The 20,981-nt window shown below is 46.2% G+C and overlaps 3 protein-coding genes across 7 annotated transcripts; 2 read left to right on the top strand and 1 right to left on the bottom strand.

Annotated features, from left to right (window-relative positions):
• Positions 1 to 2,901: 2,901 nt before the first annotated feature.
• On the bottom strand, positions 2,902 to 11,325 carry lhpp (phospholysine phosphohistidine inorganic pyrophosphate phosphatase). Of its 4 annotated transcripts, none has more exons than XR_016147156.1 (9): positions 11,191 to 11,325; positions 10,506 to 10,746; positions 9,527 to 9,714; positions 9,008 to 9,161; positions 8,750 to 8,813; positions 8,205 to 8,297; positions 8,009 to 8,100; positions 6,861 to 7,399; positions 2,902 to 6,250 (listed from the first exon to the last, which is right to left on the bottom strand). XR_016147156.1 is itself a non-coding variant. In XM_089122457.1 (9 exons), exons 2-8 carry the CDS (start codon positions 10,655 to 10,657, stop codon positions 7,297 to 7,299), a joined length of 846 nt encoding a protein of 281 aa, XP_088978583.1. In that variant the 5' UTR covers positions 10,658 to 10,746; positions 11,191 to 11,325; the 3' UTR covers positions 2,902 to 7,156; positions 7,261 to 7,296. The 4 variants fall into 4 exon arrangements, 3 of the variants coding, with proteins under 3 accessions (XP_088978583.1, XP_039539284.2, XP_088978582.1); XM_089122457.1 differs by having other exon boundaries at positions 2,902 to 7,156; positions 7,261 to 7,399; XM_039683350.2 differs by having other exon boundaries at positions 2,902 to 7,399.
• On the top strand, positions 2,944 to 5,859 carry fam53b (family with sequence similarity 53 member B). Its single transcript, XM_039683348.2, has 4 exons — positions 2,944 to 3,085; positions 3,696 to 3,744; positions 3,833 to 4,359; positions 5,364 to 5,859. The coding sequence occupies exons 1-4, from the start codon at positions 2,999 to 3,001 to the stop codon at positions 5,595 to 5,597; spliced, it is 897 nt and encodes a 298-aa protein (XP_039539282.2). The 5' UTR covers positions 2,944 to 2,998; the 3' UTR covers positions 5,598 to 5,859.
• A 54-nt stretch (positions 11,326 to 11,379) lies between the features above and the next one.
• oat (ornithine aminotransferase) lies at positions 11,380 to 19,654 on the top strand. Of its 2 annotated transcripts, XM_089122454.1 has the most exons (11): positions 11,380 to 11,521; positions 14,337 to 14,537; positions 14,693 to 14,917; positions 15,000 to 15,095; positions 16,531 to 16,658; positions 17,552 to 17,674; positions 18,338 to 18,466; positions 18,565 to 18,678; positions 18,764 to 18,908; positions 18,996 to 19,158; positions 19,195 to 19,654. In XM_089122454.1, the coding sequence occupies exons 2-10, from the start codon at positions 14,348 to 14,350 to the stop codon at positions 19,154 to 19,156; spliced, it is 1,311 nt and encodes a 436-aa protein (XP_088978580.1). In that variant the 5' UTR covers positions 11,380 to 11,521; positions 14,337 to 14,347; the 3' UTR covers positions 19,157 to 19,158; positions 19,195 to 19,654. The 2 variants fall into 2 exon arrangements, with proteins under 2 accessions (XP_088978580.1, XP_039539270.2); XM_039683336.2 differs by having other exon boundaries at positions 18,996 to 19,654.
• The last annotated feature ends 1,327 nt before the right edge of the window (positions 19,655 to 20,981 follow it).

Genomic DNA, 20,981 nt, shown 5'->3' on the forward strand with positions numbered 1-20,981 from the left:
AAAGAGCATTGTGAACATTCTTCTAAACGTCCCTTTTTGTGTTTGAAACCACATGATGTGAGTAGCCTAAATAATGGGACAGTCACCCAATCATGTAGAGCAGTGTACGGATGATTTGATAACGTTGTGTGTGTCGTTAGCTCATGTTTCTAAGCGCCAGTGTTCCTGAAAGCGTGTGTTTGTGATCAGCGCGTGTGTGTGTGTGTGTGGAGAGCAGAGCACATGAATGCTTCTTTGTGTTTCAGCGTCTCTCTCCGCTAGTTATTGCCTGGTAACACTTTAACCAGCGCTGCAGTGACAGGCCTGTGTGTTCAAGCTTCACGTTTGCGAGCAGGACTGGGTATAAACTGAGGTTTCTCCAATGAAAAGAAACCTGTCTGTCTTTTGTGTTTATGTTAAGCGGTCGGGCAGCTGCTTCTCGTGAAGGCGTTCGCTCCTTTGCGCCGCTATTGTGTGAGCTAACGGCTCGGTTTGGCAGTGTTAGCGTGTGCGATTCTCTGGCAGAGGAGCTGTGGTGCTCGACGGACTTTAAACTCTTGGCTCGCTCGGTTTGGCTTCATTTCTACATGTGTTTCACAACTGGATCTGTGCTGTTTCTGTTGCCACAGAGTTGGCTGGCCTTGTGGACGCGCCTAGTTGAGTTTGGTTTGGCCCGAGCGCGAGGTGGCGTCGGCTAGCAAAGCTCATGTGACTAATTGATTCGCTGAAACTTCCCAAAGCTGTGAAACCCTTGGTGGAGTCGCTGCGGGTTTACCCTTCTCTGGAGGGGTTTTCTATTCACGCTTTTGGTTTTGAGAAGATTTATCTTCAGAATGAGCTGGCGTCCGCTAGGCTAGCTACGATACTCTGTGTTGATGGTGTTACCGGTGTTCAGAAGCAACCACCCACACCGTTGATTTGATTTTTGATTTTTGATTGACCTCTCTTCCATGAGGCGTGTCGAATGGCCGAGGGCAGAAATATGCTAATACTTTCCTCTGTCAGCGGCGGCGGGCAGAGCATGAGCATTATGACATCATAGTGCTTAGAAAATCCAAACGGTTCAGAGTGTTTAGACTTTTTGAGGATTAAAATGAAGTGAATGGATTTTCTTCATTGTATGGTCGCGTCCACACACTGCTAGTGCTAACACACATTTAAAAGTGAATTTTGCATCCGACGATCCCTTTAACGTAAACAACACGGCCAGTGATAGTGTGTTGTTGTCCTCTAGAGGGCGCTCTCGCTCTGTGTAACGCCAGCGCACTCTTCTCAGCCGCTCCAGCAACGGACGCAACTCACGTGAGCGTGAGTGTACGATGGCGGGAGTAATCTGTTGGTCATGTGATCGAGTCTCTGGGTCTGACGTGAGTGAACGATGGCGGGAGTAATCTGTTGGTCATGTGATCGAGTCTCTGGGTCTGACGTGAGTGAACGATGGCGGGAGTAATCTGTTGGTCATGTGATCGAGTCTCTGTGTCTGACGTGAGTGAATGATGGCGGGAGTAATCTGTTGTTTGGAGGAAATGTGCCGCTCCCTGATTGGCCTGAAACGGCTCTTAATGTCGAGTCACGCATCCGAGACGCTGAGGCCAGTCTCGCCCTTCAGATAGAGGCTTATCAAGTCCCGGGAGATGTCAAACACACTCAAACACGCACTGTGTGTGTGTGTTAACTTTAAACATGTCACTATAAAGGAGGATTTGATCTGCAGTCTATATCATGTTCCTACATATTTCCTAAATTCTGTGTTGTCTATTTTCCTGGATTCCATTTCGATGGTTTTAGTCATCAAAAAGCATGTCTAGTCAAAAGAATATAGAAAGCATTAACGAGTTTACAATAAATACGTCCCTGTAAAATCAGTTTTATTTGTCCCTAAATTCCATTGTTTAACCTGTCTCTCACTATTTCATCACATTGTTATTATCATAGACAATAGAATAGAAACCCCTGACCCGGTTCTGTAGTGACCCGCTGTATCCCTCGGCTCACTCCCAGCGGTGCGAGCTCTGCTCCTTCATCTCGCATCAGATTTCAGGCACACGAGATGCTGTTTCTGTTGAAATGCATAGAAGAATTCCACTTAAATACACCAGATCGACTGTAGAACTGAACGCATATCAAGTTCAAGTTACATTTTATTTACAGCAGCCACTGGGCTGACCAACGGGCTTTACTATAGCTTGATCCGCCACAGAATAAAACATTTTAAAAGATAATTGTAACTTTATCTCACTATTGCGAGATATAAAGACAGAATTGAGTGAGGAAAAAATAACAATATATAACAAGATAATTGTAACTTTATCTCAGAATTTTGAGATATAAACTATAAAATCCAATTCTAAGGAAAAAGACCGACTTTATAACTCCCATTTGCGTATTATTAAGTCATAATTGCCAGATCTGCGGTTGCGAGAAGTATATTTCTCGCAATTCAGAAAAATAAAGTCAGAATTGCGAGATAAAAAGTCGCAATTAACTTTTTTCATTCTGTGGCGGAAACAAGCTTCCAGACTTTACAGAACAGCAAGATCAAAAGAAGATAACATGCGCAACAACAAATAAAACAAATGCTGAGAGTAACCCTAACCCATAGACTGGATTGCTCGCTCCAGGAACCGTGAGGACACACGTACTCCGGCTTGATCACATGACTTCGAGCCAACACACAGCTTGTCCTCAGCATCGCCGGGTTCGGGGTGCTTCGCCCACGGCTTCACCTGACCCGCTTTATTAGCAGGAACTCTCTATCGTGGGCGAGCGTTTCCATGACTGCGACTCGGACTCAAAGCTAAACCAAAGCGCTGGAATCCATCAACGGTGTAACCGTCTCCTGGAGATGATGTCACTAGTAGCGGTTCAGTGATGTCACTGATGTGAACTCAAACACGTCTCTCTCTCTCGTTCTCTCTGCAGGGGTCAAGAGGTCGTCTGAAGGTCGTCGGGGTCAGCGCTGCACTTGAAGAATGAGCCTCACTAGAACTCGTCTGCACTGGAATGGACTGTGGCAAAGATGTGTGTTGCCATGGTAATTATTCACACTAAAACACTGGAGAAGAAGGCCGTCGATGATGTAAGCATCAGAGCGTCTCTGCCGCCGGTAAGAAACACACTGGGGTCACAGGGGTCACAGTAAGAAACACACTGGGGTCACAGTAAGAAACACAGAAATCAAGATATCGTTGGTCATTCAGTGTTTCTGTAAAATTAAAGATAATAGTAATTATTATTAAAAGATAACAATATACAGCACTAAGGATGGATGAGCTGCCGGGTTCATGACTATTGATCACGCTGTCAGCGTCGCTCGAACTGAGGGCCGGTGACGGTGATAGACGAGCGCCAGCCAATGAGGTTTAGCCGTGTGCGCATTAGCTCCGCCCACTCCCGGAGAGGGCATTCGTCCCTCAGCTGTGTTTTCTGCTAGTTATAAAAGCTGAATCATTCCAAAGGGAACATATCGTAGAATATCGTTTGCATGTAGCGAGTCGATTCTGCGTGGTCTGTAGCGTGGTCGCTCTCTCTTTCTCTCTCTCTGCGTGTGTGTGAGAAACAGTGAAAGTTTACGATCGCTTGACGGAGAGCGAAACTCTCAAAATACATCTATGCTAAACTTGTGCTTCGCCTCTAGCACACACTGGCGAGTGTGATCTGAGGATCGATTAGCCGTTGCAGCGGCTCTCCTCTGATCTGTCCGTGTGTTTCCACAGCATGAGCCTTCAGCCATGAGCCGGGCCCTCCTCTCCTGTGGAATCATGGGTAAGTGCAAAAACTCGCTTCCTTCATGTTTTCCTCACCAAGCATCTGTCTTGCTTCTCACCCGTGTGTGTGTGTGTGTGTGTTGCAGAGTCAGGCCGGTGGCCGCAGGGCGGTGTGTGTGGCTCCAGCCTGGAGAGCCTGTGGGACGGTGTGTGTGAGACGAGCGGTTTGCTGCGCGATCTGAGTCTGAGCGAAGCCTCTTCTGCTAGCAGCGCCGCGCCGCCGAGCAAACGCCAGTGCCGCTCGCTGTCCTGCTCCGAGGACCTGGGCGGCCGGTCGCCGTGGCAACCGCAGGGGTCGCGGGTGTGGACGGCGGTGGAGAAGCGCAGATGCTACAGCGGAGGAAGCGTTCAGCGCCCGGCCTTCGCTCCGCCAGGGTTTCCCAGCATGCACCGCAGCTCCAGCTTCAGTCTCTCCGAACCCTTGGGCTTCCCTTCCCAGATCTGCTCTCCCGGATCTCCCGGGTCCACGCCGGAGCCGCGCCGCAGGCAGGGGTTGAGCCGCTCCCGATCGCAGCCCTGCGTTCACAACGAGAAGAAGAGCGGAGTCAAGCGCAGGAGACCCGCGGACTCACACACACACAGGCCTTCACTCGACCTGCTCAAGATGACCCAGGTGTGTGTGTGGGTGAGAGAGTGTGTGTGTGCGCATGAGAGAGTGTGTGTGAGAGTTAAGTGCAGGAGACTCACAGACACACACAGGCCTTCACTCGACCTGCTCAGTATGACCCAGGTGTGTGTGTGTGTGTGTGTGGGTGTATTGTTTGCTATGTTGATCATTGTGTCAGTGGAAAAACGGCTCTGTTTACAAACCAAACACTCAGTTGCCGTGGTAACGAGGCCTGACCGCTGGTGTTACGCATGAGAGCTGGAATATCAGAGTATCATAGACGCCACCTACGCCACTCCAGACAGAGCGCCGCCATGTTTACGCCCCATCTCGCCCGCCCAAACTGCCCTCCTGAATGAGAGAGAGAGACCTGGCTCCGATCCGATGCCCCAGTTTGCCTTCTGGGATATATGTCTATACAGTGGGGATCGCTCAAAGGCGCTCGAGGACCGATGCGTATCGACACGCTGTGCAGGATGGGTAAAGGACGAACAAGTGCGGCACCGGCCCCTGAGGGTTCATGGTTAATCATGGGAATGTAGGAATTATAAATACAAATTCTAACGTATGACTTTGGTGGTAGTTTGCTCTGACTAGGTAGCGAGTTGTTAGCTAGCTAAGTCGGCTCACGGCTAGCTGTCGTTAATCTGATAAGGCCGCTCACGATAGTCAATAAATCAGTTCATCTCACAATAAAAAAATGAGCTCATTTTTACGGCCGCCATCATTTCCATTTGCGTGCTCGTTTGTTGCGACGGCTCGGGTGTGTTTACACTGAGACCGTCAGGAGTAAAGATGGCGGCGCAAAGCTACAGTGACGTCATGTGACCCGAACGAATTGATTTCTGCCATCATATCACCACTGCGTCTGATTGGCCAGTTAACAGAACTAACTAAGAATTTCAAATCACATGAGCCAATATTTTATTCACAAAAGAATAGGAAATATTACACGTTATATCCACTAATTGAGCTCATTTCAAGTGTGTGTGTGTGTGTGTGCGTTACAGAAGCTGCCGGACTTCCACAGTCTCCGCTGTCCAGGATTATCCGCCGACGACCAAACGCTCCACGGTGATGTCAGGCCTGACCGGCCAATCAGCACAGAGGACTCCCTCATCAGCCAATCAGAGGCCAGCAGGGCGGGGTCGAAGGAGCTGTGGGCGGGGCTGTGCAGCCGGAAGGGGCGGGACTTATTCCCGCTGGGCGGAGAACTGGACATCGAGCAGATCGAGAGGAACTGAGGATTCTGGGGGATTATTATGGGATGGGCCTTCAGTAAGTGCAGGAGCACATGTTATCGACTCAGGGTGGAGGACGTCACGACGGATTCCGACAACATTAGAACACACACTCACACACACACACACGCGTGAAAGGGCTTCAGATGTGTAACAGTAGTAATATCAGGTAATGTGTTCCTCACTGGTGAATAAAGCTATAGATCTGTGTTTGTACGTTGAGCTGCAGATCGAGTCTCTAATAAACGGCTGGATGGGTTTGTAAGAGCGCCTCCGTGTGGCTGATTCTCCCGCACATATACACGTGTGTGTGTGTGGTAATATTTTCCTGATATTTATGCAAATACCATAATATGAATAAATCACATATCTGTAATGCTAATCTGCTTTCAGCATTTTATTCATGCTGGTTCTCTACACACACACACACACACACACACCGAGAGTCGGGACGAGTGTCTGTGAGGATTCTCACTTTATTAGATTAAAATGTGCTCAAATATAGTGACACACACACACACACACTCTATTTTTGGAAAATGTACCAGAATAGAAAGTCTAATGCCCTCACATCACTCACTTCTGCACAAATGCAGCAATTTCCTGTTCAGCTGAGAGCCACTTCCTGTGAGGGGCTCGTGTGTCTCCCTGAGGTCCTGTAGACGAGACCATTTCCACAGTGAGCTCTGATCTCGACAGGAAACTGATCAAACACACAGGAAGCTCATTCATCGCTGTGTTGCTTCACTCGAGGTCTCAGGCTTTTGTTGATGTTGGTTTCAGGAGACCAAACCATGGTTGCCATGGAGACCTGTCTGTGTGTCTGCAACACAGGTGTGTGTGTGTGTGTGAACGCCCGTCTGATTATTCCTCACTTCCTGTCCAGCAGGAAGTATATCATCATGTTTTCATTATTCCCAGACCTCATTCCAGGGCTTCATCTCTGTTGGTGTGTGTGTGTGTGTGTGTGTACGTGTTGTGAGGTATAGTGTGTGTTGTTAGGTATAGTGTGTGTGTGTGTGTGTGTGTGTGTCTGATCATGTGATCCTCCAGAATGAATCTGTGTGTGTTTTCAAGAGCAGCTCTTATTCACTCATTAACAAGAGATGTGTGTGTGTGTGTGTGTTTGAGAGAGAGAGTATGTCTCTGAGTGTGTGTGTGTGTGTGTGTGAGAGAGACAGAGAGTGTGTTTGTGAGTGTATGAGACAGAGAGAGCGAGTGTGTGAGAGAGTGTGTAAATGCATTAGTGTGTGTGTGACCTCTGACCCAGTTTGACACAGATCTGCTCTCTGTTCTCCAGTTTCTCTCAGCACAGATTTCCAGTTATTGTCCTGAATGGAGAACAAACACACACACACACACACACTTCAGCAGTGACGGCACACACGCGTGCCATTTTATCAGCCATTAAAAAATGAGAAAAGAAAACACATAACTGTCTTATTAATTTAATTTTTTATAATTTATATGATAATGAAGTATAAGAGCCGTGAGTGGACGTTCAGTGTGAGTCTACACAGCGATCCCTGGAGTCCCGTCAGCACACGGGCAGGCAGTGATGATGTCAGTGATGGTGTCAGCAGCGATGATGTCAGCGGTCAGTGATGATGTCAGTGATGGTGTCAGCAGCGATGATGTCAGCGGTCAGTGATGATGTCAGTTATGGTGTCAGCAGTGATGATGTCAGCGGTCAGTGATGATGTCAGTGTTTGGTCAGGGATGATGTCAGGATGGCGTGCGCGGCGGCGGCGAGGTCATCCATGTATGCGTCGGCTCTCACACTCGCGTGCTGCTCATCACTCGGCCTGCAGGAACAGGTCAAAGGTCAAGCACTTAACCAATCATGTGATCTACAGAACTGCACAGCACGTTCACTGGAGGAGAGGAGCGACGAGATCAGAGCTGTAGTTTCTGAGAAACGGCTGAAGAGTCAGTCAACTGCCCTGCTTTCCTTCAGGTCCCTGTCTGAGAACCGACACCGGGTTCGATGTTTACACACTGAGCTCATGGGAGTGTGTTTCCTCCAGACGGAGCGGCTAATGATGCGGAACGCTTCCTGCACTGCATGCTGGGAATGGGGACTGCTCTCAGACACAGCCTTTCAGTTGCATGTGTGTGTGTGTGAGAGAGAGAGAGAGAGAGAGAGAGAGAGAGAGAGAGAGAGAGAGAGAGTGTGTGTGTGTGTGTGTGTGAGAGAGAGAGAGAGAGAGAGAGAGAGAGAGAGAGAGTGTGTGTGTGTGTGTGTGAGAGAGAGAGAGAGAGAGAGAGAGAGAGAGAGAGAGTGTGTGTGTGTGTGTGTGTGAGCAGCAGGGGGCGCTGCAGGATCATGAGTGATTCTACAGAAGCTTCTTATATTGATTCAGTTTATAAACACAAGATTAATAAAAATAAATATTATAAACACACACACACACCTGTATTTGCCGGTTCTGACTTGAATGCCCTTCATCCCGCAGCTCTGAGCTCCTCCAACATCATTGACCAGATCATCACCGATCATCACCACCTGACACACACACACACACACACACACACACACACACACACACACACACACACAGGGTGAAACAGGGTGAACAGACACAGAACACAGCAGTCGCCTCTACACACCTCGTGCGGCTGCAGACTCATGTCCTTCAGGACCGTCCCGAAGAAATCAGCCGACGGCTTGCCCACCACCTCGGCCTGGACGTCCCCGGCGTACTGAACACACACACACACACACACACACACACATTAATTAAATGAAATTATTCAAGCTCCAAAACTAGGATCTGTGATGTCACAGGAGCATTTGCATATGCCGGCCTCCAGACCAATAGTTGTACATCATCCCACTGTAGGCACCATAGACCACACCCACTGATACCATAGGCCACGCCCAGTGACATTAGCCAATCACAACAGTGGGCGTTTACTGATGAGGCTTAAAGGAGCAGCGCATTAAAACTGTTTAATATGTCAGTCTGAGGATTTGAAATAATCATTTTTGCACATTTATATGTGTGTGTGTGTGTGTGTGTGTGGGGGGGGGGGGGGGTGTGCAAAAACATTATCACTATAAGTGAACGTCAAGGAACATGTCATGAAACAACCCTTTAAACAAGAAACCATCAGAGCAAAGCCACACATGACCTTTGACCTCCTGTATTCACCTCCAGTGCCTTCATGTAAACCCCCACGTCCAGCTTCAGCCCGTCCGTCTCCTTATAGTAGCGTCTGCAGCGACACACACACACACTCATTACACACACACTGAATCTGTCAGTCTGGAGAGACTACTCGCTTTCATATGTTTGTTCATGTACTGTGTGTTTTATATGAAGTGATGTCAATGGGTTTAGAAGGATAATAACCCGGGCTCAAACACATTTCTCCAGCGCCCCACAGGACCTGACTGAGAGCAGCCTCACCCTCGGCCCAATGAGAACAGCAGGGGTTTCTCCTGACCAATCAGAACACGGAAGGCCTCGTTCAGGTTCTGGTAGGAGAATTTATCCGCAGCGTCTCCAATCACAACACAGTTAGGAGAACTCGTGTCCACGCCCTCGAACTCTGCCATCAGACCTGAGAGATCACACACACACACACACACACACACGCGCGTCACTCCAAACACACATCTTTCCTCTGTGGGACTTTGTGTTGCAGTGATGTTTATGATGATGACGGTGATGATGAAGATGTTTATGATGATGACGGTGGTGATGAAGATGTTTATGATGATGACGGTGATGATGAAGATGTTTATGATGATGACGGTGATGATGAAGATGTTTATGATGATGACGGTGATGATGAAGATGTTTATGATGATGACGGTGGTGAGGAAGATGATGATGGTGTTTATGATGAAGATGTTTATGATGATGACGGTGGTGAGGAAGATGATGATGGTGTTGATGATGATGCTGACGGTGTGTGTGCAGTACCGTCGTGCACCAGCAGGTGTGGCCTCAGGCGTCTCTCTCTGATGATGCGCACGAGCGCCGGCGCGGGCGAGAACACGTGACTGACGCTGATGTCGAAGCCCATCACACGCAACTTCTGCACGAAGTGCTCACGCGTGTTCTGAGTCTCGTTAGTGCAGAAGCGCACGGTCAGACCCGAGTCCATCAGCCTGACACACACACACACACACACACACACACACTTTTGTTTTATATTTTTGTATATTTTTTAGTTTTTATCTGATCAAATAGTGAGTAAAGAATGATCACATCTGGCATTACTTCAGTTCAACACTGAAAATTGCATTGTGGGACACTCAGTACAGACTAGCATAGCATACGAACCATTAGCGGTGCAAGGATCGCAGGTGATGGTGACCTCGTGACCCGGATCAGGCCTAACCCTCGCCCTCACGGTTCGGCATGCATGTGATTCACGGATTGATTAACGCTAAATTTATTGGGTCTTAAAGTGACAGTAGCCTAATATTCTGCTGTCTGTGTCGTTAATGTTCATAAAACTACAACTGTTCACTTGTTTTAAATAATTTGAACTTTTTTTTGAACTTTGAACTTTATCATGCTCGTAGTTTTCGCTGTGGTGTCAAAGAACTTCAAGTGAGCTTTAAGTAATAAATGAAAATCAAAGTTACAATTTTGTGATCGTTCCACCACTATATACCATAAATCAAACCATATTACATTTTTCATAAAGATATGGCAGCAGATATAATAAGAATAGTATGATAGTATGCTGTATATGTAGTATGCATTGAGAAAGTTTGCATACTACAGTGTGCACAGGATTGACAGACAGACAGACAAAGATAGATAGATAGATAGATAGATAGATAGATAGATAGATAGATAGATAGATAGATAGATAGATAGATAGATAGATAGATAGATAGATAGATAGATAGATAGATAGATAGATAGATAGATAGATAGATAGATATACCGCTTCACTGCTTCTATAGATCCGGGTATTGCTTGTCCTCCTCCTTCTCCACTATCATACAGAACTCCACACATGTCTAATATCACTCCTTTCAAACTCTTCAACCACTCCATTCCGCTAGCGGCTGCCATGCTGCTGACGCTCCTGCGCATGGGCGGCGCACGGTCTTCTGGGAAGTGAAGTTCCTCTGTCGCACGTCACGATCTTACTTATACTTTTATAATGGCTATTATTGATAAAACTGAAATTCAACAAAAAGAGATAGTTTTGTCATTTTTTTATTTTATTACAAGATCATCTGTAATGTTGTTCGATCGCTTGTACGCCTATCAAGTAATAAGGGTACTGTTGGCGATGGAAACGCAAGCCTGATCATGGTGTACCCGACCCGTCCCGACCCGTACTGTACTGTACTGTCCGTACCCCTCAGTGGAAACGAGCCAGTCTATGTTCACGATGCTGCTAACCAGAGAATGAATGCCAAGAAAAATAACTGTTAATTGTTAACTGTTGTTAATTGAATCTATTCTTTGTATGAAGGCTTGTTTCGTTTGTTTTGTATAAAAACAATAATATGTTTATTGATTTAATTATTTGATTTTGCCCAAACTAAATATTTTGAACAATATTTATGTATTTTGATTGTAAACTATAGCAGGTGAAATAAATTACTAATATATATTACCATGGTACAGATTTAGACATCTCGAGGCAACCTTGCGTCAGTGTTGCGTCACACTCTATGTCTGTCCTGAGCCTCGTCATCGAGACATACCGCGCTCGGTCACTCGAACTCCATCACTTAAAGGCGCAATAAAACAATTAAAGTGTGTAATTAAATGTATTTTAAAGAAATGTTTCACATTTCTGCAGAAAACCGTTCAAAATTGAGCAGCGCTAAAGCGAGTTGCGTCATGACGCAGAGAGTGACGAGTGTGCGTTCATTTGAATAATGCGAGTAGTGGCAGCGCGAGACACGCAGTAGAGCAGACTCAACCCGCACGGACCCGCAGCAGGTAACACACACACACACACACACACACACACACACACACACACACATACATACACATACATAAACACGCTAGAGCGCGTTACGTGACGAGAGAAACACCATACGGGTGTTAACGTTAAATCAGATTAGAGCGCGAGACGTGAGGGCTGCTGATGTAACTTAGCGAAGGATGTTATGAGTTTCAGCTTCAGTGATGAACGTGAGGGTGAGGAAGGTGCTTTCCCTCTCGGTGTGTGTGTGTGTGTGTGTGTGTGTGTGTGTGTGTGTGTGTGTGTGTGTGTGTGTGTGTGTACACACAGATTCATGTAGGATTCACTGCGAGTTTATTCAGTGATATGCATTTTATTTTATGTATTTACTTTATTGAACTTCTTTGGACTGCTGTGTTACTATATTAGTTATTATTATATATTTATTATCCGTGTGTGTGCGCGAGTCTTTATTTAACCCTGGCTGGGCTCGTGGTGGGTGTTTTGGGGGCAGTGAGTGTTCAGCCAATCAATTGACGTGCGAGAGATCACGTGATCATACGCCTGCACTAGGACTGACACTTGTTGGAAAGTTTTCTGTGAATCTGTTTAATAATTGACGAGTCTCTGAGCAGGAGGAGACTGGTGATATTTGCTCATTTGAGATCACTCTTTTAATTCAATTCAGAAAGATTTATTGGCACAACAACAAATAAATTCAAATTTTGTATAGCCAAAGCATTAAAACAACATTGAATGATTGAGAACATTTATTAAAGCCGGTTCAGAAAATAAAACAACTAAATAAAAAGGACAATATTATATATATATATATATATATATATATATATATAGTTAGATAGCAAAATAATAAATAAATAAAAAGATAATAAATAAATAAATAGATAATAATAAATAAAACAGAAATCATGTAACAACTGAACTTAGAAATGGAACATTATGTACATGTGTGTAGGTGTGATGGGGTGTGATGGGGTGTGATGGGGTGTGTGTGTGTGTGTGTACTGTGTAGGTGTGATGGGGTGTGTGTGTGTGTGAGTGTGTACTGTGTAGGTGTGATGGGGTGTGTGTGTGTGTGTGTACTGTGTAGGTGTGATGGGGTGTGTGTGTGTGTGAGTGTGTACTGTGTAGGTGTGATGGGGTGTGTGTGTGTGTGAGTGTGTGTGTGTACTGTGTAGGTGTGATGGGGTGTGATGGGGTGTGTGTGTGTGTGTGTACTGTGTAGGTGTGATGGGGTGTGTGTGTGTGTGAGTGTGTACTGTGTAGGTGTGATGGGGTGTGTGTGTGTGTGAGTGTGTGTGTGTACTGTTTAGGTGTGATGGGGTGTGTGTGTGTGAGTGTGTGTGTGTACTGTGTAGGTGTGATGGGGTGTGTGTGTGTGAGTGTGTACTGTGTAGGTGTGATGGGGTGTGTGTGTGTGTGTGAGTGTGTACTGTGTAGGTGTGATGGGGTGTGTGTGTGTGTGAGTGTGTGTGTGTACTGTGTAGGTGTGATGGGGTGTGTGTGTGTGTGAGTGTGTGTGTGTACTGTGTAGGTGTGATGGGGTGTGTGTGTGTGTGTGTGAGTGTGTACTGTGTAAGTGTGATGGGGTGTGTGTGTGTGAGTGTGTGTGTGTACTGTGTAGGTGTGATGGGGTGTGTGTGTGTGTGTGTGAGTGTGTACTGTGTAGGTGTGATGGGGTGTGTGTGTGTGTGTGTGTGTGTGTACTGTGTAGGTGTGATGGGGTGTGTGTGTGTGTGTGTGTGTGTGTACTGTGTAGGTGTGATGGGGTGTGTGTAGGTCTGATGTTTGCTTCTTTCTGGTTCTTTCTATTATCTATCAGAACATTGATCTCTAGACATGGTCATGTGATTGAGAAGTGAAATACTTGAACAGTAACGTCAGAGCCGCTGAAACACTAGACCTGACGAGAGCCTGATTGTTGGATTCTGTCTGTTCATCAGTTTCTTTCACACACTGTCGCTCCGGAGGACACGTGCTCCTCTCCTGACAGTCATGTGACTTTATCCACTCCACACTGCTGTCAAAAACAGGGATGAAGGTGTTTTCATCCATTAGTGTCGATGGATAAACATTACGATAAACAGACCCTAAAACGTCCAGTTCTGCAGCGAGAGTTAAAGTCCCCATGAAATCATTCAACATCTGGAACTCTTGTCTGTGTTTATTGTCAATGATTTATAGGTGAAATCATCATTATTGTGTTAATAATCTTGAATCAGAATCAGTTCATCTTGCAGCTTCTCTTGTCTGATGATGTGGGCGGGGCTTTAACCTGTCACTCACAGGAGATCAGCCAATAGCAAAGCAACTCCTCATAGACACAATCATGTTCTTTTTCCAGAAGCGTTTCAATCAGATATTCGTCGTGTGCATGTATATTAAAAATGATGATTTGATTTTTCTCTGATGTTTGGCGACTGACGCAGACCGTCCTGTTCTGATAATGATAATGATAATGTCAGCGGTGTGACTCTCATATGCATCATGAAGCGATAGATTACCTGAGGATGATCTGATGGTGAAAAGTGGATAATATAATAATGTATAACAGAATAACATCTCTGTTCAATCATTCACATTAACGTCAGGAACATGAATCGAGGCAATGAATTTTATTTCATTTATGAAACCCTGAAGTTGCATTTATTTATTTATCAGACGTTCATTTTCAGTGCGCTGCAGTCTCCGTGTTCACACAGATCATGGGCAGTGTGTGTGTTTTCCGTGATAACGCAAGGCAGCTCGATTTTAACTTGTTTTATATTTTGTTAATTTGAAGTAAACTGTAATAAGGGCTCTATGTTATTTCTCTGTTTGTCTCAGAACAACCCGCCATGAACCGCATGCAGAGTCTGATGAGAGGCGTGGGCAGAGTGACGCCCGCTCTGACCCGCACAGTGCATTCTGGGACACGCATGAAACACAAGGAGCGAAAGCTGACGCCAGAGGAGCTGTTCGCTCGCGAGGATCGTTACGGTGCTCACAACTACCACCCGCTGCCCGTGGCCCTGGAGCGCGGAGAGGGTAACTGACCACACGGGGAACACGCCTCACGCCACACGGCGAACACGCCTCACTCGTTTCATACGGGTTTATGAGTTTCGATGGCTTGTACAGTTGTAGTAAGGGTCCTACACACAGTGACGTAAGTGTAGCCCTGACCTGACGTGTGTTTGCAGGGGTTCACCTGTGGGACGTGGAGGGCCGCCGGTACTTCGACTTCCTGAGCGCGTACAGCGCTGTAAACCAGGGTCACTGTCACCCGAAGATCATCTCGGCGCTGACGGCGCAGGCCTCCAGACTCACGCTCACGTCCAGAGCCTTTTACAACGACCAGCTGGGCGCCTACGAGCAGTACATCACCGGCCTGTTCGGGTACGACAAGGTGCTGCCCATGAACACAGGTGCGCTGCGCCCGCACACACACCAGCTGTGCTGACCCGTGACCACAGTGTGTGACGCTCTCTGTGTGTGTGTGTGTTGCAGGTGTGGAGGGCGGAGAGACGGCCTGTAAACTCGCCCGTAAGTGGGCGTACTCCGTCAAGGGCGTCCCGAAGAATGAGGCCAAGATCATTTTCGCCAGTGAGTCGAGTCTCCTTCATTTACCAACACAGATGAGTGTTTAGAGGCGCTCTCTCTCGGTGTAAAACTGATTGAGACGAGGAATGAGGAGTGTCTCGAATCGAAAAACAGTTGTTACATAGTCAAACCTAAATTAAAGGGTTCGTTCACCCAAAAATGCAAATTCTGTCAGTATTTACTCACCCTCATGTTGTTCCAACCCCGTAAGACCTTCGTTCATCTTCGCAACACAAATTAAGATATTTAAGATATTAAGATCGCTCCTGCATACTAGTCCACAGGCTTCTTGAGGGAATGACTCGAAAAGTCATTAAAAACATCGTTAAAATAGTCCAAGTGACTACAGCGGCTCAATCTTAACTTTATAAAACGACGAGAACACTTTTTGTGCGCAAAAATAACGACTTTATTTCAACTATTGGTTTATTTCTCCCTCTGCGCGAGTCAGGTTACTAGTTTAATAGCGTAAGCTTCTGTTATTGTACGTCACACGCATCACACACATGACCAGCGTCGGCCAATAGTGAGCCTTCGTGTGACGTAGCTCTACGCAATCACACTACGTTAACCGACTACAGGCCCATGGAGAAGGAAGTGAATAGTTGAAATAAAGTCGTTATTTTTGTTGTTTTTTTGCGCACAAAAGTGTTCTCGTCGTTTGATAAAGTTAAGATTGAGCCGCTGTAGTCACTTGGACTATTTTAACGATGTCTTTAATGACTTTTCGAGTCATTCCCTCAAGAAGCCTGTGGACTGTATGCAGGAGCGATCTTAATATCTTAAATATCTTAATTTGTGTTGCGAAGATGAACGAAGGTCTTACGGGGTTGGAACAACATGAGGGTGAGGAAATACTGACAGAATTTTCATTTTTGGGTGAACGAACCCTTTAATTCAGGCTGCCCATTTACAGAATGATCTATAGATCAGTGTTTCCCAACCCTGTTCCTGGCGGCACACCAACACTGCGTGTTTTCTTTGTCTCCCTAATCGAAACACACCTGATTCAACTCATCAGCTCATTAACCCACCTGATTATGAGCTGATGGGTTGAATCAGGTGTGTTTCGATAAGGGAGACAAAGAAAACACGCAGTGTTGGTGTGCCGCCAGGAACAGGGTTGGGAAACACTGATCTATTCTGCCCTACAAAGCAAAAAGGCAGTAACTACGCAGAGTGCAGAGCTGAGAAAAATGACTTTTGCTAAGGCTTTTTGCAGTTACTGTACAAACGACTACCATTTTTCACTAAAACGACATGCATTTAAGATAAGATGTTTTGTCATAACAAAGGTTGGCTTGAATGTCATGAAAATTGTAATAATTAATGCTTTACCAAAACTGCAGTTACTGCCTTTTTGCTTTGTAGGGCAGTATAGTGTCCTGCACACACTAGTAAACTAATCAAAACTGTTATCTGGTGTGTGAATGAATAGTGGGGAACTTCTGGGGCCGTACGCTGGCCGCGATCTCCAGCTCCACCGACCCCAGCAGCTCCGAGGGCTTCGGCCCGTTCATGCCCGGGTTCCAGCTGGTGCCGTATAATGACATCACTGCACTGGAGGTACACACACACACACACACACACACACACGCTTATTGTTAGTGTTGTAGACAAAAGGGGCTGCAATATGCGTCCGAAGGCTATATTCAAGACATACAGGTGAAACGCAAGATACAACAAGGCATCCGAAATAGAGGCAAAAGCATAACGTTACCGTTAGTCAAAACATGAACCACCGCATTTCCTACTAATGGAGACGGAGGCTGGGACAATATCAGGAGCAACGTTAGGTCTCTATTCACTTCTATAATCGTTATTACAAGCAAACGGACTACACCAGTATAACGTTGTGTTTATTAGCAGCGTGTGCTAGCGTATCAACAACCGGTGTGAACCGAAATCAACACCTAAAACATTATAAAACGCTCTAACTAGTATAACTTCACTCTCACAGTAAGGGTAGAAGTAAAGAAGATGTGCGTGTTGATGTTTGCGGGTTTAGCTGACGGAGGACGTCCACACAGTTTCCAAAGATTAAACCAGTTTAGGGAAGGGAAAAGCGGACACCCCCTCCAGCCTCTCTGGGAAACGCGGATCTGTGTTATAAACGCCCGAGGCACAACGTTTAACCATATTTCAGATAAAACTACGACGGCTATAGCCTGCCGAGACCAAAGAGACGCCTGTGTTGAAGTCGATGGAGCGCTGTGAAAAACTGTCCGACCTCTGTGGGGGCTCGTTCTGGGCTGCGCTGTGATTGGTCAATCTACATTCTAGGGCGTGGCTTAGCCAAAGGTGAATTGATTATAATAAAAAAACAAATTGGCCAAATTGTGCAGCCATACAAACAAACACAGTACATCTGTGTGAAGTCTTATTTCTTGCCTGTGACTAACCAGCTCAACCAGTTCTTCATAATCGTGTGTGTGTGTGTGTGTGTGTGTGTCGTACAGAAAGCACTGCAGGACCCACATGTGGCTGCGTTCATGGTGGAGCCCATCCAGGGTGAGGCGGGTGTCGTCGTTCCTGATGCTGGTTACCTCACTAAAGTCCGGGAGCTGTGCACTAAACATAATGCAAGTACACACACACACACACACACACACACACTGATAAGTGCCATCAAACATTCATTCAGATTGTGTCAAAGTGTCTTAACCATAGACTGTATAAAACACTGGCGTAGTGTGTGTGACATCACCTGTAGTGTTTCTGAAGCCCAAAGTGGGCGGAGCCGTCCGTCGCCATCATGGCGTCACTCCCAGATAAATGAACTTGTCCAGCGAGGCGGATTAGCTGAGGTGACGTGACGTGAATGCTAGCAGACAAACGGCAATCCACCTGTCACTCAAGTGCCACGCCCTTAATTATGTACAAATTTAAGGCGTAATATAATTTAAACGGATGAGTTATAAAAAATATTCACCATCCTCAGCCGTCATGAAGGACAATATCAGCGATATAGACCAAAACCACTTTTAACACCAGACTGTAAACACGTGTTTTTCTGCTGTAAAGTTGGTCATTTTAACATGCGGGTCTATGGGAGTGAGTCTCTAGTGGCCAGAGGAGGAACTGCAGGCTAACTCACTCAGAGTCCATTCAGGAGAGAGGCGGGAAGGTTGTAACTCAGGTGAAGTGTGTGTTGTCACTCAGGTGAAGTGTGTGTTGTCACTCAGGTGAAGTGTGTGTTGTAACTCAGGTGAGTGTGTGTTGTAACTCAGGTGAGTGTGTTGCAGGTTCTGTTCATCGCGGATGAGGTTCAGACCGGTCTGGCCCGCACCGGCCGCCGATTGGCTGTGGATCATGAGGACGTGAGACCAGATGTGGTAGTTCTGGGTAAAGCTCTGTCAGGAGGAGTGTATCCCGTGAGTCTCACACACACACACGTTACCACGTATCACACTCGTGTGTTGGTTTATAGGAAGCACTCCTTGATCTGTGTGTGTGTGTGTGTGTGCTTCAGGTGTCTGCTGTTCTGTGTGATGATGAGGTGATGTTGACCATCAAACCCGGAGAACACGGATCCACGTATGGTGGAAACCCGCTGGCCTGCCGCGTCGCCATCGCTGCTCTGGAGGTGAGTGAGTGAGCGCAGGCGTGCGAGAGTGTGTGTGTGTGTGTGTGTGTGTGTGTGCGCCTCATGTTGTGTGTGGACTCTGCAGGTTCTGGAGGACGAGGGTCTGGCTGCTAACGCTGAGCGGATGGGTCAGATCCTGCGAGCCGAACTCAACAAACTCCCCCGAGAGATCGTGAGCGGCGTTCGTGGGAAAGGCCTCCTAAACGCCATCATCATCAACGAGACCAAAGGTGTGTGTGTGTGTGTGTGTGTGTGTGTGATAATCTACTTTTATTATTATTATTATTATTATTACTTCTAATCTTTTGATCTCTCAGACTATGATGCGTGGCGTGTGTGTCTGCGTCTCCGTGACAACGGCCTGCTAGCAAAGCCCACGCATGGTGACATCATCAGACTGGCTCCGCCCCTCGTTATAAACGAAGACGAGATCAGGGAGTGTGTGGACATCATCAGCAGGACCGTCATGTCGTTTTAAACCCTCCTCCTCCTCCTCTTCCTCCTCCTCCTCCTCTTCCTCCTCCTCCTCCTCTTCCTCCTCCTCCTCATCTGAGCTGTAGTCGTCTGGTTTTAGCGCTCTTGTTTTAGCTGTTACAGTCGTTCGGGTCAGCCTGGACTCTCTCTCCGCACGGTTTTCATTCTCAATGACGGTGTCTCCCCGAACAGACGACGCTGTGTGTGTGTGTGTGTGTGTGTGTGTGTGTGTGTGTGTGTGTGGCTTCCGACGACGCTGCTGTTGATCCACTCGTTCGAAGTCTGACGTGGCCACTCTGAAGGAATGAGTTTCTCCCCGTGATGAGAGAATCGTGCACTTTAACGGCAGTCATTAATGTCGATCAGAACTGTGTGTGTGTGTGTGTGTGTGTGTGTGTGTGTGTTTGCTTCCTGTAGAACGTTTAATGAATGTTTAATCAAATGAAGTGAGATCAGATGTTGTTTCATTTCTGCTCTGAAATAAATGTTCAGTCAGCTGAGAGTCTGTTTGTTCTTTCTAGTTTAATGAGTTTAATCCATCATAATGTGTTTTATAAACGTTTCAGAGACACACATCTGTTGATTGGTTGTTCAGTTTCCGAGTCCTCAATATGAAAACCTGTAAAAACCCTTTAACTTAAGTTCCTCAGCGGCATCATCCTCCAGGAAGTGACATCAGTTTGGAGGGCGAATCAGCAGCGCGGACATCAGTGAGTCTTATCAACTGATCATCGTTTCCTGGGGTCGGACTCCACACATCTGAGAAGGATTTTCAAGTTAACATGATAAATAACAGGAAAAAAAAATAGATAAGCAAGCAATAAGGGTCACGTGATGTTTGTGTTGGTCAGCTGACGCAGAGGAGGGGAGGGGCTAAATGAGCATATGTTTAGCAGCTGATTATTATTCATGAAGGATTGAATGGCAGCAATAATTATGATTTATGATGGAAAACAGATGGTATTGCAGGTTTATTCCTGAGATTGTTTCAGCAACTAGAGTCCGACACCAGTCTGATCCTCACGGATATGATCATATGTTGTAGTAATTAAATTGTGTGTGTTTTCAGTCATACAGGACAAACCTAGAGGATGTTTGTCTCAGAACAGGAAGTGATACGAGTTTTCAACTAAAACCAATGTATTAAATGTGTAAAAACTGTATTTGTCGGTTGTGTGGAGACTCTGCTCCGGCTGAGAGCTGATGTGTGTGTGTGTGTGTGTGTGCCTCACATCACTTCAGATTCACTTCACACATTCACGCTGAACCGAAACGGAAGTGACGTGCCGGGCCATGCTGTTGCCGTGGAAACGGGTGACCTCAGACTGAGTCCTAATCACTTCTGCATCAGAACAAATCAATGAAATATCAAGCATTGGGAAAACTATCTAAATAAAGATAGACTACATGATTTAATCATGTTTCGATAGAAGGCTAAATAAACAGAATGTTCGACATACGCGTCAGGAGAAACACACATATCTTCTACTTTTGAGTATTTCTGTAAATTATATCAGTCCCTGACTGTGTTTGTTTGGTGAATCAGCAGCATTGACTGATTTTCTATTTAGTCTTGTTAGCAATTGTGCATATGGGCTACTGTTGTGTGTGTGTGTGTGTGTGTGTGTGCAGTTCATGATATCATGTTTGATTTGATGGACATTTACTGACACACACACAATGATTATGAGAAGTGTTGTGATTTTTATTTAATGTTGTCAGTGCTGGATTCGCCTGTTTGTGAGGATGCGTAAATGTAATGTTCGATGAAGTTATTATGATTGACAGGTGAGATGTGGCTCCTCCCCCTCCGCGAGTGACGGGGGAAC

The sequence above is a fragment of the Pimephales promelas genome, chromosome 17 (assembly GCF_988280905.1).
Source record: "Pimephales promelas chromosome 17, fPimPro1.hap1.1, whole genome shotgun sequence".
Lineage (NCBI taxonomy): Eukaryota > Metazoa > Chordata > Actinopteri > Cypriniformes > Leuciscidae > Pimephales > Pimephales promelas.

Excerpts from the sequence above, each read along its gene's own strand:
- lhpp (XM_089122457.1), bottom strand. The coding sequence starts at position 10,657 with ATGCGCAGGAGCGTCAGCAGCATGGCAGCCGCTAGCGGAATGGAGTGG. Across the intron at positions 9,162-9,526 it reads ACACCTGCTGGTGCACGACG|GTCTGATGGCAGAGTTCGAG; the intron begins GTACTGCACACA and ends GTGATCTCTCAG. Across the intron at positions 8,298-8,749 it reads TTTACATGAAGGCACTGGAG|TACGCCGGGGACGTCCAGGC; the intron begins GTGAATACAGGA and ends GTGTGTGTTCAG.
- oat (XM_039683336.2), top strand. The coding sequence starts at position 14,348 with ATGAACCGCATGCAGAGTCTGATGAGAGGCGTGGGCAGAGTGACGCCC. Across the intron at positions 14,538-14,692 it reads GGCCCTGGAGCGCGGAGAGG|GGGTTCACCTGTGGGACGTG; the intron begins GTAACTGACCAC and ends GTGTGTTTGCAG. Across the intron at positions 15,096-16,530 it reads GGCCAAGATCATTTTCGCCA|TGGGGAACTTCTGGGGCCGT; the intron begins GTGAGTCGAGTC and ends GTGAATGAATAG.
- fam53b (XM_039683348.2), top strand. The coding sequence starts at position 2,999 with ATGTGTGTTGCCATGGTAATTATTCACACTAAAACACTGGAGAAGAAG. Across the intron at positions 3,086-3,695 it reads TCAGAGCGTCTCTGCCGCCG|CATGAGCCTTCAGCCATGAG; the intron begins GTAAGAAACACA and ends GTGTTTCCACAG. Across the intron at positions 3,745-3,832 it reads CCTCTCCTGTGGAATCATGG|AGTCAGGCCGGTGGCCGCAG; the intron begins GTAAGTGCAAAA and ends TGTGTGTTGCAG.